The sequence below is a fragment of the Bemisia tabaci genome, chromosome 6, assembly GCF_918797505.1.
Source record: "Bemisia tabaci chromosome 6, PGI_BMITA_v3".
Taxonomy (NCBI): domain Eukaryota; kingdom Metazoa; phylum Arthropoda; class Insecta; order Hemiptera; family Aleyrodidae; genus Bemisia; species Bemisia tabaci.
Genome location: NC_092798.1, coordinates 36,048,594 through 36,064,003, shown reverse-complemented (window position 1 = coordinate 36,064,003; position 15,410 = coordinate 36,048,594). Strand labels below are relative to the sequence as shown.

Genomic DNA, 15,410 nt, shown 5'->3' with positions numbered 1-15,410 from the left:
GAGTCAATGGGAGAGGTCGGACAAAATTTGGAAACTTTAAAAGCTTTTAAGTCCGATTATACAAAATTTTGAGATTCAAAAAGTGGTTCCATTGGTTTCCTCATGAAATTTTCTTCTAGAGGCACCCCTTAAAATTTAAAATTTGACAAAATAAACATCAAAATTCGCTGTTTTAGTCAAAAATTGCATGTCCGACCTCTCTGACTCGATCTATTGTGCGGGGCCGCCAACCACTGAAAAAATTACACGATTAAATCTTATGACAGCCATGTTCAAGATATTTAGGAGATGAATGGATTCAAATGCTGACAGATGCACGCGAAAGAAAACATATTCATCTCCGCTTGCAATGTTATGCACCACTTTAATGTTTTATTTTTAATCAATATTTTTAAAAATCTACACATATTTATAATTTCCCTGAATGATTTCGAATAAAAGCATCGAAAATTTCGACACGATATTTTCATTCAATCTATTTTTTTTTTTTTTTTTATGTAACAAAAAAAAATTAAATATCATCCAAATTTCTGAATCGTTACGAAGGTAAATATTTTCCCATTAATTATGGTAAAAACCGGAGCAGAGAATCAAGAATGATGACATGTAGTTCTAGTTTACCAATTTACAATGGATTCTCCATGACTGAAAACATCAAAATTGCGAGACAACAAAGCATAGCAGAACGAGCCAATGATCAAAGTTGCCATGAAATTTGCAACTAAAACTGGCAAATTTTGATATTTGATTAATAAGCGCACCGTGCTGTGCAAGCAATGCAAGCGCTGATAAGCGTTTCACGCTGCTTTTGGCGCAATGCGAGAAGTATTCAGGCAGTCTTGTAGGCGCTGATATGGCTGTCACGCCGGCCACACTATTTGGCGCAATGCGTGAAGTATTTCTACACTCTTGCAGGCGCTAATATGCGTTCAACGCTGCACCGGCCGCACCATGTTGGGCGCGATTATTCGAACTCGCGGTAGAATAATCGCGGCATCGAATAATGGGGCTTAAGGGGCCCCTATTGTGTTTCGGCGACGTATGAGCATTCCAACGTTGCCTCGTTTCTCCCGATAAAATATTTTTTTCAATAAAAGTTAGGAGAGTTCTCTGTGTTCGCTTTTTTAATGAATGGATTCAACAAGGTACGAATTTGGTATTTTTGTGTCACTTGAATTTTCCTCCGAAATTTCAAAGTGGAAAAAATGCTTCTGTTGAAATTTCAGAAAATGGCTTCTCATCACCATTACTTCAGCAGATCAGTTTAAACGAGACCAATTTATAATATATCTCACTTTTCTGGTAGAGAATGAAAGTAATATGAGAGTCATAGATGAATTTTTAAATTAAAACAGAGTGATTATCAAAACTAAAAGCAGGAAAAATTTAACATTATTAAAAATTGAAATAATCTTCTTCTATTTGCTACAAAAGTCCACAATTATTGACAGTTTTTCCTGTTTTTTTTTTTTTTTCGCAATAAAGATAACTCCGTTTTTTTTTTTTTTTACTTCCATTGTCAATGCATCAAGATCTATGATATGTTTTTGTCAGAAATTCAAAGTTGGCGATAAAGTACAGAGTCTGAGGTTAGCAATAAATCAGTTACTTGACAGTCATGACAAACCCCACATAGAAAGGGCTACCAGGGCCATTTTGCAAAGCCTCGAATTTTTGCGAAGGTTTAATTCTTGAGCGGAGCTACAACATTCCTTAGTGTTGTTTGAAATGGGACGACTAAGCCAAATAACCGCAAATGACATCAACAGAGTAACTTTTGGGGGACTTGGCATCAAAATGATTGTAAGTCGGAATACATATAGCCAAGGCAAAAAACCACAGCCATACGCCGCAGAGTACATGTAATACGGCTGGAAAAAGCATAGGGTAAGAATGTCCCTAAACCCGTGTAACCTATTATATAGTGATTGTGGACAAACTTGCATTAGGACAAAACTCTCTGGGAATAGAAGATTAAAGGTACGACATCAATTGAATAAATAATGATAACATTTATTCAAAATCATCATTCTAAAAACAGATTGTTTGTATCAAAAATTAAACGATGACACTTCCGTATCAATTTCTTTTAAGCTTCCAACAAGACATAATAAAATTTCCTCTTATCTTCCTTACAGTCTACTCAAGGTTCTTCTTTTGCATGAGGTTGCATTAGGTTGATTGTATATTGAAGAAGGTTAAGTTGCATGGTCAGTTGGTCTATCCTCTTGAAATGCCTCTCCGTGTAGGGAAGAAGACCTTCTAAAGTGGATTGCGGCAGTGCTAACTTCTCTTTCCCAACTTCGTCCAGAAGAATTGAAATTATTAGCTGAAACCACCAAATTTGGAATCTAAAAAGCTGATTTTTCACTTTCAGACAAAAAAAAAGAAGAAAAAAATGGAAAGAAACAGAGACATGGAATACAGCCTCATTATCTAGACAATTGTCAAAACTCAATAACTTTTTTTTCTCTTCCATTTTTGTGCAAACTTTATATAGAGTAGTTTATTACAACGTTTACATGACAAAATCATAAATTTTTCCCATGCATGATTTCTAACTTAGAGGTTCTTGATGACAACTTAGTGTTACACATATTGAGTTTTCAGAAATATGCTGTCAAAAGGTTTGGAAGCTCATAGTTCAGAGAATTTTTGGTATTTTTGTAAACTTCAAAGACGATAAAACATCAGTAGGTCCAAACGGAAAATTACTCAAGGTGATGCTTTTAAAATTGTTACAAATACTTATTGATTTTCATACGTGATTTCTATCTTACCTGAGCAGCATAAGCATTTTTACTGTTTGTATTCCAAGCTACCGCACATTTAAGTAACGAAAGCTTCTCATCGTCAGTTAGCATCTCGACTGTGGATTGAAGATGATCCTTTCCTTTGGGGAACACCTCTGAGGAACAGACATACCAGTCAATAGGATTAAAATTCAGACTGGACCAAGTTGAAGACTTTACAGGCTATTCGAGGCAAAAATCATGTTCGCCAAAAAAAAGAGGCAATTTCTTGGTTACGTAATCAACAGAAAATCTCTTAGATTAAAAACACAGCTTTCTAAAAACAGTGCACACAATTTTCTCCCATTGCGAATTTCTTTCATCACACTTCATTCTTCACTTTCAAAACTAATCTATGTCATTTCTGAGAAACAGCATTATTTGTAAAAATTTCGAGCATTAAAAGTATGTTTTGAAAAAATGAAATAGAGATCAAAATGGTTGAGCACTGTGTTAGAAATGCTTTCCCAATGATTACCTATTGAAATCCTACTGTCGATATAATCAGTGGACATTGTAGCTACAGTAGACAATGGATGAAAAAATCAAATTTAACCAATTTCATTACTTAACAAGCTATCCAAGGCGGAAATCATTTTTTACACACACACACAAAAAATATATTTCTTTACGTTCCTTATTGGCGGAAAATTGTTCAAGTTAAAAGCATGGAGTGTAAATGTGTAATGACTACATTTGTATCTCTTCTGAATGCAATTACGAGTGAAGAACCAGCTCAAGGAAACTCTGTACTCATTCTGGTAGGTTTAAACTTTAGAACGCGAAAACAAACAAAAATTAATTTGAATCTTAAAAAAATTCATTCTCACATAGAAACAAAAATTGATTCCAGAGACCTTTTTAAGGAGTACATCGAGTGGCTGATTATTCTCTCAACGAGTATAAGTAAAAAAAAAGATAAGAGAAAAGAGAGCTTACTTTCAATAATTTTTAAAACTTGTAGAGGCCGTTCTAAAGATAAAGCCAATTGTAAGGCAGGAAGTAAATGATTTGACTGAATCAAGTTGGCCAGCTGCTGCTCTTGAGCAATTTTTTCATGCAACCGTTCGGCAGCTTCACGTTTCGCCTCTTCTGTATGGTCATTCCATTCCACAAGTCTTGAGTCGGAACCTCCAGTTAGTAGTTGCTCCCCATCTTCTTTGGCTAAGTAATAAAGTAACAATACATGTAATGATGTACTTGCTACAGGTGACATAACTGTTGCGCAGTGAGGAGGTAAGAAGGATAATCTCCAGATTTCAGTAAAGAACTTTTCAAATTTGTCTGGGTTTCCATTCCTTTAATTCATTATATACTGTCATGTATAGAAAAATAAATTTAAAAAAGTGAACAATTTTGACTTCTAGTATATCTAGCTTGGATACTTTAGAGATTAAAATGTCCGAAAATTTTATAGTGCTTAACTATAACTGCAGGATTTTGCTTTAACGTACAGGTTTTGGCCGAGATGCTAAGCACTGATACAAAGAACACGGTTACACCTACATGGTTTGAACAGATAGGAAAAACAAAAAATTGAGAGAAATCAATACATACCAGCTAAAGCCCAAATTTTGGACGAATGTTTGTCAAATGTGCCGATGCACTCTCCTGACTTGACAAGCCACAATTTTAAAAGACCGTCTCCTCCTATACTGGCTATCTGAGTTCCCCGATTGATGAAAATACACTTCATAACTGATGAGTCATGACTTTCTAGAGTCTGAAATGAGGTAAAAATGATGGATTTTACTTCATTTTATAATTTTTTTAGATAATTTAAATTGCCTGATGAAATATTACGACTGAAAATAATTGACCGATAAAATGACAAGATAAATTTATTTTTTGCTTTCTTTCTCTATCTCTCTGGTGTATGAATCAAAAATTTAATTAATTTGAATTTGATCATATGTTTACTAGCGAAACAAAATCAATTTTCCATCATCTATACATAGCGCAAGCTAAAAAGAGACACAAACTGACAATGGGAAAGCTAAACATTTTAGACATTTACAGAAAAAAATAATACCTATCACAACTTTTTTAAATGATTCGATTCCAAATGCAATGATTGGTTTCATAAAAATGATTCAGAAAGAGACAATACCTTTGGACCTATTTGTACCAAATGAGTGTACTTTGATGAAGAAGTTATCAGTGAAAAAAAAATCTTCTATGACAATCAAACATAAATTTACAAGCTGAAAGGGCAATCAACTAAAAAAAAAACAGGTGCAAATAAATTAAAGCAGAACAGCCACATGGAGCGATGGTTTAGAATTAAAGATAAAATACCTTAACGCAACTGAGATCAGAAATGGCCCAGAGTTTAATTGTAGCGTCGGCAGATGAGGTTGCAACAACCTGATCATCTGTAGAGAAGCAAACGTGCCATATTCCTCGACGGTGACCTTTCAGAACGCCAATAAGACTGAGTTTATCTGCAGACCAGAGCTGGAAACCAAAAGGCATTGCATTACAAAAAGTTAACAATTTCAACGTGGTAACAGTTAACACGGAGAAATATTTTCAGAATATTCCGCAGCCCAAAAAGACAAAAGTCTTCTTACTTTTTCTATCAGTAACCTATCTGTATCGATAGAGAGAGGTGCATCTCTTGCGTTAATTGTTCATTCAAACCTTCTGTTCTATTTTTCTTTAATGACTATACTTCTCGTCATGACTATACTTTTTCAAAATCATTGATTTGACACAAAAGGAAACTTAGGAGATAAAGCAGCTAGAGTTGTCTTTCTTAACAGATCTTAAAACTAAATTATTAGGTGGATAGTAATTTAAATTACCTTTGCAGTTTTATCTTGAGAGGCAGAAGCAATAATTTTATCGTTTGGAGATATGGAGACGGAGTTGATTTCCTTCTGATGAGCTAATTCTGTTAGTTTCACATTGAGAATTTGCTGATCATCCTCTGAAAAAAAGTTAAATTATGAAGAGAATATGATATTAGATTATAAAATTTGACGCTGGTAAAAACATGATGACCACACAGTGAGTTTCCTAAGAACTCAATTTCTCTCGGAATTTTTCTGATTTTTCAGACATTTTGCTGTTTTCCTAAAATTCTTCAGCTTTTCTTAATTTTTATTGGACACTTCCTTCATTTCACTGACATTTTTAGGTAAAGATTTTTTCCTGACTTTTGAACTTTGCTCTATTTTCAAGACCTGTCGGAGCCCTTTTGAATGCTGAGATGCACTGTGGTATTAACACAACTATAAAATGAATCTTTAGTTATCGAGTTGAAAGACATTGAATGAGTGACTCACTGCTCTAACCTGGTTTGAATTTCCTTGGCAGAGACCAAACTTTGATACACATATCTACACCGGCAGAAACTAAAAACACATCCTTGGACTTCGGCAGACGACTAAGAGCGATAGTGCTCACAGAGTCCGTGTGACGTGAACCGACGCAAACGCACTGAATGTTCTCGCTGCTAAACATGTACCACACTCGTACGCTCTTGTCCTGTAAACAGGAAGAAAACATAGTTTTTTTTTATTTTTATTTTGAAAAACTATTTTCTGGATTTTAATTGTAGCTAGTATCTGATGAAATATACTGCGGAAAAAATTAAGGCTACTTTTAGTTAGGTTTACTTGCTACCTCATTACTTCTGGTTCATCCCTAATCAAGAAATACCTTAGAAACAGGAAAATTAGGGCGGAGCAGGACAGGACACACAGACGCGGAGGGAGGGGGGGTGGCAGGAGAGCATCCGGAAAATATCAGGGGAAATTGAGAAAACTTACAGAATATAGGGAAAATAAGAAAGGTTGAGAAGAATAAAGAAATATAGAGGATTAGAGAGGTATCAGGAAAAGTAGAGAGATGTCCAGACACAAGAAGGAAATGGCAAAGATTGCTCATAAAAAAATAAAAAAGTAACAGGGAAAATGGAAAAAATCAGGCAAAAAAAGTTCAAGAACTTTACAGGGGAGCAATAAAAACTTAGTAGGTATGGTTTCTACAAAACAAATAGACGGCAAAAATGCAGGTTGCCATATCTTCATCTTCGAATTCCCTGACTTTCCTGGTTTTCCAGACCCCCGTAATGTTCTCATGAAGAAGGAATCAGAATCAATGATTTAACAGGAAAATAGTTTGTTAAATCAGAAGCAGCTGCAATTGTCAATCATTAATAATTTCACAAATCTTGACCCCATTAATAGTAACACCTATTGCACATAAAAAATTTACATGCAGATGCTTACCTTACTGCTGGATGCGAATAAATTTCGGTTGGCAGTAGTAGCGCACACCGTTAACACAGTATCTGTGTGACCATGCAAAAGCTGGCAATGAAAAGTTTCAACATTGTACACTTTCACGTCCGGACTATTGGTTGCCACCACTATGTGAGAATCGTTACCGATAAAAGCTACATCTAAAATTTCATCGCAAAATCCAACATACTGTGAACAAAGAGAACATGTGTATTGATTAATGGGTACTTATAAATTTATAAATGGCTCATTGAAGCAGTGCAGCAGGTCCATATAATCAAGTATATCAATAAATGGACTTTCGTCCTCAGTCAAAGTAAAATTCCAAAGATGTCATGACTTGAAATTATTTTTGAAAACTGGAACAATTCACAGGAACAGAAACTGAAGAGCAGAAAAACTCAAAGTAAACTATTGGTTTTGCTGTTTGGAAGAGTGTTTGACAACTGTCTTTGCAGCAAAAAGTTGCCCAAAACGTAACAAAGAACCGAGGTTGCAATTTGGTGAAGTTTAAGTTTAAAAAACGCAGTTTTAAAGATGCATAATTTATAATCATTATCAGTCATTATCAGTCAATTTTGAATGGCTTTTTTCAACACAAAGACATCCATAAGTATACCTGGGTCCAGCCAACGCGAGGATTGAAATCCATCATCGATTATGTAATTGTAAAGCACACTACTAAGTTGAAATTGCAGCAAGTTAGAGTGTGCAGGGGACTCTCTTGCGGCAGTGATCATCATTTCCTCCGAGCAGATATAGCGTTTCCCGTTAAAGGGATTAAAGATAAAGAGCCAATGCCTGAGCAACAGCAGAGTCAGGGAACGCAAAATCATGAAGTATGGTATAACATCGAAAGCTTGGAGCACCCTAGTGTCAAGGCTCTGTATCGGAAACGCTTAGATGAGAAGCTGGGGGATGGACTCTCGGGTACCACGGAAGAGCAATATCAGTTCATCAAAGATTGTATCCACTCTGCAGCGAAAGAAGCCCTAGGTGTTCACAAAACCAGTAATAAATACCAGCATCCTTACTGGTGGGATGAAGAAATTGAAGACGAGATAAATCTTAAGAGGCAAAAACACCTTATATTTCTGTCGTCTAAAAAGACTGAAGATAAAGTTGCTTACAGGAAAGCTCAGTCTAAAGTTAGGAGCCTCATAACACGGAAGAAGAATGAAGCTTGGGAAAGCAACTGTTCTAGAATTAACACCTACCTAGGGGGGAGAAAAAGTGCTGAGAGCTGGAAGTTAATTAAAGGTTTACGTAGAGACATGAAGCGCGACATCGTTTCTCCGATATCACTTAAAAAACTGGAGGATCATTTTAAAGATCTTTTGACGGAAAGGCGCCCAGAGTTTCGAGACAACAGCACGGACAACGGAAGAATGAACAACTTGGAGATCCACACTTGTGACATAATTAAAGCGGTTAAAGAGCTAATTAATGACAAAGCACCGGGTCCTGGTGGGATTCCTGTCGAGTTGGTCAAGTACGGGACTGCCAAGCTCTTTGAGTGCCTCAGAAAACTGATGCAACAATGCATCAGGGGTGACGAGGTACCAAGGGAGTGGAAGGAGTCTTGGATCAAGGCCATCTACAAAAAGAAGGGAAGGAAGGACGACTGTAACAACTACCGGGGGCTCTCAGTGACCGGGACAATAAGCAAAGTGTACGGGAAGATACTGAAAGCGAAGATCGAGGACGAATGGCAGGATCACGAAGCAGAGGAGCAGGCTGGTTTTAGAGCTGGCAGGTCTACGATAGATCACCTCTTTGTTATTGTCCAGGTCATTGAGAAGAAAATGGCCGTAGCTCAGGAACTGCATTTAATTTTTGTGGATCTCCAGAAGGCGTATGACAGCGTGCCGTTGGTGAAACTTTGGGAGGCCTTGGAAAAATCGAATTTTAACGGGGGGTTGATTGACGCTGTTAAGCGATTTTATAAAGGGAGTTTTACCAAAGTTAAGTGCCATGGGGGGTTGTCAGCGGGATTTTATGTGACTAAGGGTTTAAAACAGGGATGTTGTTTGTCGCCAACATTATTTAAAATTTATCTCGAGTGCGTGCTAAAAGAATGGAAAAAGAAATGCTCTGGTATGGGTGTCCCCTTGGGTGATCTCGAAACTCTGTTTACTCTGTGCTTTGCTGATGACCAGGTGGTGGTTGCTCAAGATCAAGATGACGCGGAATACATGATGCGCAAGCTAGTAGAAGAGTATCGGAAGTGGGGTCTGGAAGTCAGCATATCCAAATCTGAGAAGATGACTTTTGGCGGTGATCAGCAAAGCATTGAGTTGGAGGATGGGCAGCAGATCAAAGGCTGCGAGCACTTTAAGTACTTGGGAGTGCGGTTGACCCAGGATGGAAGGACGGATCAAGCTATCAGGGAAAGGAACACCTTAGCAAGGAAGGCTATAGCGATGTTAAATGGAATCCTCTGGGATCAGCGGATTTCCAAAGATAACAAGAGGAGGATATACAACGCTGTAGTCAAAAGTATATTAACATACGGATGTGAAGTTTGGCAGCTGAAGAAACGGACACAGGATATGCTAAGAGCAACGGAGATGGATTTCTGGAGAAGGTCAGCAGGAATTTCTAGGAGAGATCGGGTCCGTAATGATAGAGTGCGTCAGATAATGGAAGTCGAAAATGACATCGTGTTCGACGTCATGACCAAACAACTTGTTTGGTATGGTCATGTCAATAGGATGACGGAAGAGAGGCTGCCAAAAAAGATGCTTGATTGGGTTCCTCCTGGGAGGAGACGTAGGGGACGCCCAGTGAGAGGTTGGCGACAGGGGGTGTTAAATGAGATAAGAGATTGTCAACTCCCTGATGACCTGTGGGAAGACCGAGCTTTGTGGCGATTAGGCGTCGCACAGCGCCAAAGAGCGCTATAAAAGCGACTCATATATATATATCAGTCATGTTTGAGGCTGAAAACTGTTGATTGAAATACAAATGTGTTGGCACAAAAGTGAGCTAAATTGGGCCCAATGTATTCTTTATAAAACCGCGTGAAGATCGATTTTTGTTGACAACACGAATTCGGTCTTCTGCCCCACCTTAAGAAACTTCTGTCTCTGTGCGCTAAGGTCTCTTTCCTTTTGATGGGCAGAAATATTGAGAAAATCCCTGAATTTGCCTTCAAGCAACAACTACTAAACAATACTGCAGAAAGGAGGTACAACGGCCCATACACCATTAGTTATTTGCTGTATTTGCCTAGTATTTCTGCTTTCTTGCAGGTGATTTTTTCCCTACATTTCAGGCAATGAGAGAAGATGAACGAGCTCCTCCCCTCTTGTCTTTTGGGCCGAGCTGACATTAAAGGGCTTTTATATGGGACACTAGACCTACAGAATTCTCATCATCTGGTTAGAGGCAGTTGGACATAAAATAAAATGATGCATCCGCTGCTGGAATAACCCTAAAAATCAATCTAAATAATAATTACACTAAAATATTACCTGCTTGTATGTTTCAAAGGACTCTCCGATTTTTCGCAACGTTATATTTTGGTCTGCAGAGACTACAGCAACCATGTCCGTTGCCTGATTGAACAGTAATTGACTAATAGGAGTGGCAGTCTCCTTGGAGTCAGAGAACACCTCTGTATTTTTACTCACATTTCTGACCTTGAAAAGCCCTGAAAAATAAGACACTTAAAGTTACCTCTGAAAATTACAAAATGAACTGAAATCACAGCGATTTTTACAATTTGCTTTGACAGAAGGCTTGAGAGTGTATTCGTTTTCTGAAACCTTGGAGCATTTGAAACCTAGATGAGGAAAGTAAAGATGTTATGCATTTTGAGATGATCAACTGTTTTATTCTGAAAAGTAAGGGTGCATTTGTAGACAGGTCCAATCAGAGGTCAAAACTTCTTGACGAAAGAACAAGACCCTGGACCTGAAATTTCAGAAAATATAAGTAGGAGAAATTATTGCTCTCTGAAATATGAAAAGGAAAAATCAATGGATTTCCTGAAATTTGATGGAAAATAAAAAAATTACAAATGCGACTGAAGTTTCTGGAAGATTTGCTGGTTGTCTGCTTTTAAATCAGAATGTAAAAGATGATATTTTACCACGGTATTGTTTCTTCCTTTAGCAATAAAACGACATTTTTGCCACATACTTAGTAAATATGCGACAGGGAGGGTGCAATTCAAAGCTTGAAACAAACAATTGTCTTTCTAAGAAAAAATTATTTAGCTTACATCATTAGCAACTTGATTTGCTTGGGTCCATGGACCTCTCTTAAAATTAAGTCTATATTAAACTGGTTGGGAAAATTTCAAGAAAGAATTGAAGATCGGCCATTTTAATTTCGGCATTTAAACTAGATGAAAGAATCAAGATGGCAGATCATCTGCTGTATTTTTAAAGAAGCCAACGTATTGAAAAAGAAATCAAGTAAAACACTATAATAATATATTTCAATAATTGGCAAAACCTTTCAAAAGTCACAAATACAATTATGCTTTTTTGCCAATGTTATAAATGAAGTATTATAGTATGAAGTAAAAACACAACACCTTTTTCTCCACCATATCCAATGTGAACACCCGAGGACTTTTTTGAATCTTGTAACATTAATTTCTTCGGTAAAAGAAGGAGTGCCTCTAAGCTTTCGTAAACTGGTATTGTTAGAGTTTGAGTATATGATTTCAAGTCCCAAACAATCATAACTTTATCACGACTACAACTAAGGAAAAAAAGAAAGAGACATCTGTTAATTTTGTAAAATATGAATTTTGAAGAAGAATCTGGACTAAATAGAGAATTAATTGCAAAACTTTGAATCAAATGCAGTAAAGTGGCCGCAAGCTTATTCAGATTTCAAGGGATTTTAGTTCACCTTGAATTAACAGGATTTTAAAATAGCAATTTTTGAATTATAGAGTGGTTACCAAATAAATTCAAAATCAGAACTTATAAAGTACGCTTCATTAACAAAATGTATTCTCTTCTCACACTTTGGTATGAAATTTATCACATTGTGACTTCTAAACTTTGACTGCCAACCATTACTAGCTCTAAAGAATTAAATAATTTAAATAAATATACCATGATGGACAAACCTTATTAACTGATTGGTTTCCTTACAGACAACAACGCCTGTCACTTTACTGAAATGACCCTTTAAATTGACAACTGAATCGTCAAATCCTAGGTCCCAAATATGAATGTCTGGGTCATCGGCAGCACCGATGACTTTCTTGGCACCGCTCGGTGAATCGTAGAAACATAGAACACTGAAAGCAAACACAAATTTTAGAGTGAAAAAGGCGCAAGAAAAAACTTCAAAATCCTCAAAACCTCAATCACTGCGTTGTGTTGACTTTTTTTTGCGAAAATCAAGGGTAGTCCAAAACATCATGGAAGCCTCTTTGAAGGCTTCAGAGGCCTTAACCAAATTTTATTAAAAAAGATGAAACACGAAAATCAAAGGAATTTGGGCCAGGTCAAATTTTTGTTATGCGAAGTTCTTTATGATTTTTGGAACAATATGAGCAAAAAGAAGAAACTTGTTATGTGCTAGACTTAAAAAAAGAGGTGTAAAAGGAATTTTTCAGCACTTTTATTTTAGTTTATGCAAGAAGACATGGTTAGGTTGCTGTTTAAGATGCAAGAAAGTATACATAAGAAGGTTGTAAAAAACATTGTAAAAAATTAACAAGATTTGACGAGTGCCCAGTTTCCATGCTTGTCCCAAATTGTTTGATTATTTTCATATTCAAAATTGGCACAGATGAGCAAACAAGCCATTAAGCATGTTAGGGCATTTCCTGGATGTTTGATCTCTTCTTGACAGGAAAAATATGGCAAACATACCTTGTTACGCCTTGCAAGCCTTTCAGACTATTGGTGCAGGATTGAAACTTCATGTTCCATATCTTGATGCTTGTATCACTTCCTCCACTTGCCAGAACACTCCCATCGGAATTGAAAGCTAGTTTGATGACAGGACCTTTATGGATACTTTTCCAAACTTTTTCTAATTTCTCCTCTGCACAAAATCCAAAATGGGAAAAAGAGACGAAAACATGTATAGAACAATGAAAAATAATCGGTTTGTTTTAAAAAAAAAAGAGGTGAATGTTCAATGTGAAGGATTTGCTGCTCAATCGACAGAGATGTTTAATTTGAAACAAGGCCAGAAAAAATTGTGAAGAATATAGAATTACAAATACAGGAGGATTAGGCAGGCTGCATACACTCCAAAAGCAGTTTAAAAATTTTGATACTTCAAAACTTATTACTTTCTTCGATTGTATAGTATTCAAGCTAAAGCATTTTAACAGCATATTCCAGTTTTTCATGACAATAATAAAATGGATGGATGATAATGAAAAGATCTCCGATGAAAAGATTCCTTTACGATACTATTTTGCAGCTATTTAAAAATTTACAAAATGAAAAATAATTTTGCTTTCTTTTTCGTTTACAAACTAATATGTATCAGATGAGTACCTTTCCAATTCCACAATTTTAGAAGACTACTTTTATGGGCGGTAACAATGAATTTGTCATCCTCACTAAGCGTAAATGTTAGAATTGTGTCTGCATCTTCCTCGTTTGCAGCCTCTTCTTCAGACAATTTTGGAACAGTTGTTGTAACTTTGCCGGTCTCTACATTGAGAACTTTAACAACCGCAGTACACTGACATAGAAGCTCCTGACCATCTTTAGTCCACTGAAAAAAGACAAAATTACTTAGATAAATACAAAAAAAAAGCAAGAGAAGGAAAATTTGTTAGAAAACTTTATTAGACTCATTGCAACAATGGATCACTAAACAAGACACGATTTGAAGCATTCTAATAAGTAATGCCAGGATCCTATTCAAAATTATACATGAAACTTGATTCACACGACAAAAATTACTAGATAACGTCATTTAGAAGCCCACGTCACCTATATATGGTCAGCTAACTATCTTTTTCACTCCATGAGTGTGAGACTTTCTGAGAGATCTAGGTGTTTTCAAACAACAGTTTGTCGGAGCTCACAACAATGCATATTGCTAGATGGATTAAATTAACCCACATCTTTCCATCATTTCTTTGAAGACTCAAGTCAGCATCTGCTGGGATATGCACCAAACATTTGCATATTTTGCCGACAGTTTTCATTAGGGCTTTCACAGACTAAATGTGAGATACACTCCATGAGTATTCCAGAGGCGACTGAAATGTCCTACGAGTTTGTAGTCTAAAAGTAAGTAGTGACAGTCAATAAAATTTAAAAAAAAAAAAAAAAAACTCACTAGCACGTACAATATTTATTTGCGGACGTGTTTTTCCGGCTTGCAAATCAATATTTTACGTGCAAGTGAGTTTTTTAAAAATTTTATTGGTTATTTGTCTTGGGCGGGTCTCCAAAAGTTTCATGGACCAAAAATGATTCTAACTAGAGATAGATAAAAAGATGAAAAATAACTTACTGCAACATTTCCTCCAGTAAAGAAGGCTTCATGGACCTTGTCAGGTTTGAATCTAAAGGCAGAAAAAGTAAAACGAACAATATTACTTTTATGAGCTCTCAAGAAAATCCAAGGGAGCATTCTCAAATTACAGAACACTCTAGGTGGAGGGCGGAGTTGCGAGCCTGCATTACACTAACTACTTAAAAGTGCCTACTTTGCAGGTGTGGTGAGGTGAATGAAATATTTGAGAAAACACATCGAATTCAAATGAGCTGCTTAAAATTCAGTAGTCTGCAGTCGGACATGTTTCTGTCAATTTAGTAGAATGAAGCTTCTAAATCATCAAAATCAGATCCATCGATTCATTAACGATGCACTACAGATTTTACCTACTGTCTCTTCTTGTACATTCTTGGGCACAAAATCAAATGATACTTGGCTGCCTCTCGACTGGCGTTCAGAAGTCCTTAGGTTACGTGAAGTTGCATTTCCATATATTTTCCATATTTGAGGCAGCTGTTTGTCAAGACTGCAAGGGACCAGCCAACAGAGAGATTCATTAGTATCTGCTGCGGCCTATTTCTAAACTACAGCCTTCGATACTGTGGCAATCGAGAGAGCAGTAAAATATTACTCCAAAAAGATTGAGCCCTGCCGTCATCGTTCATTGAGTAGCATAGTCAATTATCTGAGAGGTACTTACACTTCTTTCACATTGATGAGTGTTCCCATCTTTACTGATAGGAAACTGATGAAATGAGGCTGTCGAGCAAAAACATAAATTCGATCAAAACTAAAGTCAAAACCACAAAAGAAACTGTGAACACGTGTGTTTGTTGTTTTTTGAATTTTTGACTATCTATTTGAGGTTATGTATTTATTTATTCGGAGCTAGCGCTCATAGTGTTGTGGAAAATAGGAACTAAAT

General features: G+C 36.5%; 1 protein-coding gene across 1 annotated transcript; it reads right to left on the bottom strand.

Moving 5' to 3' along the window:
• Window positions 1–1,992: 1,992 nt before the first annotated feature.
• Window positions 1,993–15,350, bottom strand: LOC109042964 (transducin beta-like protein 3). Its single transcript, XM_019059950.2, has 15 exons — window positions 15,186–15,350; window positions 14,501–14,552; window positions 13,528–13,750; window positions 12,889–13,063; window positions 12,135–12,308; window positions 11,589–11,758; window positions 10,519–10,697; window positions 7,031–7,231; window positions 6,092–6,284; window positions 5,600–5,724; window positions 5,091–5,249; window positions 4,350–4,515; window positions 3,732–3,956; window positions 2,781–2,908; window positions 1,993–2,329 (listed from the first exon to the last, which is right to left on the bottom strand). The coding sequence occupies exons 1-15, from the start codon at window positions 15,212–15,214 to the stop codon at window positions 2,144–2,146; spliced, it is 2,385 nt and encodes a 794-aa protein (XP_018915495.2). The 5' UTR covers window positions 15,215–15,350; the 3' UTR covers window positions 1,993–2,143.
• Window positions 15,351–15,410: the final 60 nt, after the last annotated feature.

Coding starts and splice junctions, on each gene's coding strand:
- LOC109042964 (XM_019059950.2), bottom strand. CDS start 15,214: ATGGGAACACTCATCAATGTGAAAGAAGT. Junction 5,725..6,091: donor GCCAAGGAAATTCAAACCAG/GTTAGAGCAGTG, acceptor ACTTTTTTTCAG/AGGATGATCAGCAAATTCTC. Junction 2,909..3,731: donor AGTTTTAAAAATTATTGAAA/GTAAGCTCTCTT, acceptor TCTGTTCCTCAG/AGGTGTTCCCCAAAGGAAAG.